At 38.9% G+C, this 4,233-nt stretch overlaps 1 protein-coding gene across 1 annotated transcript in view; it reads right to left on the minus strand.

Annotated features, from left to right (window-relative positions):
• Positions 1-4,233, minus strand: part of LOC103603752 (potassium channel subfamily U member 1-like) — a 39,065-nt gene that overhangs the window by 28,291 nt on the left and 6,541 nt on the right. The window contains exons 3-4 of the mRNA XM_008588328.1: positions 2,975-3,199; positions 1,060-1,231 (exon numbers count right to left, since the gene is read on the minus strand). Of these exons, the coding sequence (XP_008586550.1) occupies positions 1,060-1,231; positions 2,975-3,199 (397 nt within the window). The remainder of the gene's footprint in view (positions 1-1,059; positions 1,232-2,974; positions 3,200-4,233) is intronic.

Consider the following 4,233-nt stretch of genomic DNA (forward strand, 5'->3'; position numbering starts at 1 on the left):
TTCTCCAAGTGCCATGCGAAGTGGAACAGCTGTCATCAGAAACCATGTGGCCTGAGGACCCGACACCTGATCTTGATATAGAGAATCACTCATCCCCAAGGGAAATGGCTGGATCTGATGGATTCCAATCATGGTTTATTTTTTTTCCTGAATTGATAATGTTTCAGATACAGAAATTTCTTCAGTAATAGTATGTTCATATTAGCTTGAGTGTCTGGTGGTCAATTTTTAGAAATAGACTAATATACATAGAAGCCTTTTTTCATTTTGGGGGGAGAAAGAAATCCCAATTTTGTAGTGGAAGATGTGCAGGCACATTTCAGGTGCAGTGAAGTGTGCAGATGCTCTTCAGGGTCTCACTCACTGACTCATTTGCGTCAATTCAGTGGGCATTTGTTAAGCATGTTACCATAAGTTATTATGGTAACTGTGCTAGGCACTGAGAGGGACACAAAGGAGGGAAAGACACCATCCCTATCTTGAAGAGATCCCCCTTCTCTCTCAGAAAGAGACATCTCTTTCCAACCTGAAGCTGAAATATGACATTTTCAGTATATGGGACTGGGAGGGGACCTTAGAGATAGCCTCCCAAAGTCCATACATTGAAAACATCATGAAGAGTAAAAGAGAATTACAGTTCATTCTATCAACCATGAAACTAAGAATTGTATCCTGAACATCTATAAGATCTAGGAAGAACTGATTAATAATAATACCTCTTATTAATTATAATATACCAATTGCTATGTCCACTGATATTTGGTTAATGACAACAAAAATAATAGCACTTACAATTCTCTGATTTTTTTCCCTTAAAATGGGAAAACAGTATTACATACATTCCATTTAGAAGATGAATATTGTTTTTCACTTGACTTAGAAGTCCAGAGGGCTGAACTGTAGGTGATTCGATTACAGTATTCTCAGAGTTGGAAGGGGTGTTTGGGGACATCTGGACCAACTTCTCTTCCTTCCCATAATGGAAGCACTTGTGAGAGGAGTTAATTCTCTCCTTATCCTGTTCCCCCCAGCCGCTTATGGTCAGGGTGTTGTTCTTACCTGGCGTGGAAGGTCTAATCCGCAGTGATCCGATGTTGAGGGTGGCCATGATGGTCTCTGTGTCCACCAGGGTCTGGCTGCTTGACGGCTGGGATTGGGGGGACAAGATAGCACACATGGAGCATTCCTCTATGTTGACTGCATGCAGGTCTCCAGAATAGAACGCAGAACCCTAGTGAGAGAAAACAGGATTAGAGCAGGCACTCGTCAGAGGGAGGGATTTTATATAGTGGCTCTTGGTGGTGGCTCTTTGTGGTTGATGCCATTTTTGAGCCAAACGCTCTCCAGCCGCCACTGACTTGATTTAAAAACTTAGTTACCAAACTTGGTATGACATCTGACACATAGATATCTGACATGTAGATATCTGACACTGTTGGAAAAATACAAAATTAGTTCTTTCAGTAGCTCATTCTGCCTTTAGAACAGAACCTGCTTATTGGATTAGCTTTACTGATCATCAACCGCTCTGTACTCCCACTTCTGTAAATGTGCTTGCTTATCATAATGACCACTGTACTGGCTACATGAATGCTGAGAGAGCAAAACTTCAAAGAACCCAGAACAGGCTGCCCATACAAGCCCTGTAAGACCCAAACTTGAGGCTCAGATTTTGAAGCGCTAGCTCATCTGGGCCTGCCGGCTTAATAAAACACCTGACTCTCCAGCCCTCTGAGTACCAACAGCTTCTCTGTCAAAGTCCATTCTGTAACAACACATTTAGCCTTATCAATCATTATCATCTCAGCATAAATTGCACAAAGCCTTTCCTGAGAGCAAGTTTGGCAGAGGCAAGGAACAGGGGAGAGGGAGGTGTGTAAATCCATCCAGATACCTCAGGTGGGAGAAGGGAAGGATACCAGTGCTGAGGGCAAAATTCAGAGAAAGGAGAGGTATGGACCTAAAGGCAAATTTTCAATCCTTACAATCTTGCTAGTAGCTGACGTTACTTATGTTTTCCAGATTAACTAGCAATGTGAGAGTTGCTTCTTTCTTTGGTGGAGAAATAGGGATAGATCTGGTTCTGCCTTCAGTAGCTTAGAGTCTAATACTGGTTATTCCTGACACCAGCTGTATCTGGAGACTTCTGGTCATTTTTTTTTTCCTTTTGATGAATTGAAGCAAGGCAGGGCAGGTACAGAGAGCCTTATGGTAGCCTTTTTAAAAAGCAAATGCAATTTGCTTTCTGAGAGAATCATTTTTGAAGTTTAAAAAAATTCTTCATATGTTACCCACAGTATTTCATGGAAATTCAAATGCTTTGGTACATTTCACAGTGCACACAATGGACGTTGCACCCAGGGAAATGATGGCAAAGAGTGGGATACAGACCTACAAATGTTCAGGGCAAATATAATTACAACCACAATACCACATTTGCATGATGGATCCATTTCTTAAACATGTAAACCAAGTTCCTCCCCTTCATACATATGTCATGGACCATGTGGTATTACATGATCCACATAACATGTCTCCAGAGCAGATGAGAAAGTGGAGCACAAAGGCTGGCCAGGATTAGTTTAGATTTAGCCATTAAATTAGAATCAGACTCAGAAATGCAGAGAAACTCTTATTGGTATAAAGGTTATAAAATTTTGTGATTGAAGCATAAACTCAAGAGCCACAATGTCCAGATTTAAATCCTAGTTTTGCCACTTACCTGCTGTATAATCTTGGTAAAATTACTCATTTTTTCCATGGTTAAAGTTAAACATCTGTAATATCTACCCTATGAGATTATTTTGAGAATTAAATAAATTAATATTTGTAAAATGTTTAGAGTGGTTTCTGGTACCCAGTAAGCACTATATAAGTGCAAGCTATTATTACTATTACTATTATTATTATAAATTTTAACCCTATTAATATTACTTTTGTTATAAATATTCACTCTACCCTATGTGATACTTACAGGTAGAACGTATATCTGGGGAAAATTTCGGAGAAATCGCCATTCTTTCTGCAGGTAATCCAGAGACCCAATGAACACAATGTCCTTCAGCTCCTTCCGGGTGTAGTTGCTAGTTCTCAAGGGCATCACAAAGTTCCGAAGTCCCATCAGGGTTGAGTGGGCATCTCCAAATACACACGCTACGATGTGGTTCCTAAACTCATGTTTCGACTTGTCAGTTCGTTTCTAAAGACAGGTGTCATTTTTATAAACAAGATAAGAATCCCTCAAAGAGGGCACCCTCCCCTCCTCCCAGCTCTTCTAAGTACATCCCCAGCAGTACTTTTGTAAGGCTAGGAGAATTTTACAAACTGCTTATACAAAACGGAACTTATGCAAATGATGTGCAATTATACCCTCTATCTTTTTGTGGAGTTCCTTCTAATTCACTCCCCACCCCTTTGTTTGCTTTTGTTTTCATTTCTTTAAGCCTGGAGAGCATCAGTTAAAACTGAGGTCAGCATCATTCTTCAGGGTGTGAAGTTATTTTACCAAATAGGGATCATGTCTCTTGATTTTCATGACATGTTTTGAGTATTGCATGTGCCATAGTAAGATTTGGTGAACAACTAAGACATTCCAAGTTCCATTGCTACGCTTATGTCTCCTAGTGACCCCTGAAAATTAGATCAAGCTGTCCAAAATGTTGCAGTATTCAGTGGGTTTTCATACATTAGTTGAATGATGCAAATTTGACTTCTTATAGGTCAAAAATGGTTAAATGCGGGCTATTTGATATGACTCAACCTAATAAACTAAACTGATTCAATAGACTCTTTCCTGAGTCAAGGAAATTTATCATGCAAAATGAACAAAAGAAATAGGAAGATTATAAAACTTCCATTTGATCTCAAATGTTTGACTATGTCTCACACTGTTATCAGCATTGCCAATTGCTAGCATCTTCCTACATCTTTAAGTTGTTTAGATTAGGTTTCCTCTACATTCATAGAGACTCCAAGAAATAATAAATATAACTTTAGAAAAGTGTTATTCCTGTAGGAAACTTATTTTAAGCCTAGATCTTATTTTTTTTCAGGAAATAGGAAAATGTTTTCCCTTACTGCATTAGCATGTATTAGAAAGAGCACTGGACTTGAGTCAGAGGACATGACTTCGTGTTCTGGTTCTATTTTTAGCTATGTGACTGAACGCATTATTTACCTGTCAATTTCTTTATGTTTAAAATGGTAAAAAAAAGTTGATATATTGTATTAATA

Source organism: Galeopterus variegatus, unplaced genomic scaffold (assembly GCF_000696425.1).
Source record: "Galeopterus variegatus unplaced genomic scaffold, G_variegatus-3.0.2 Scaffold4776, whole genome shotgun sequence".
Lineage (NCBI taxonomy): Eukaryota > Metazoa > Chordata > Mammalia > Dermoptera > Cynocephalidae > Galeopterus > Galeopterus variegatus.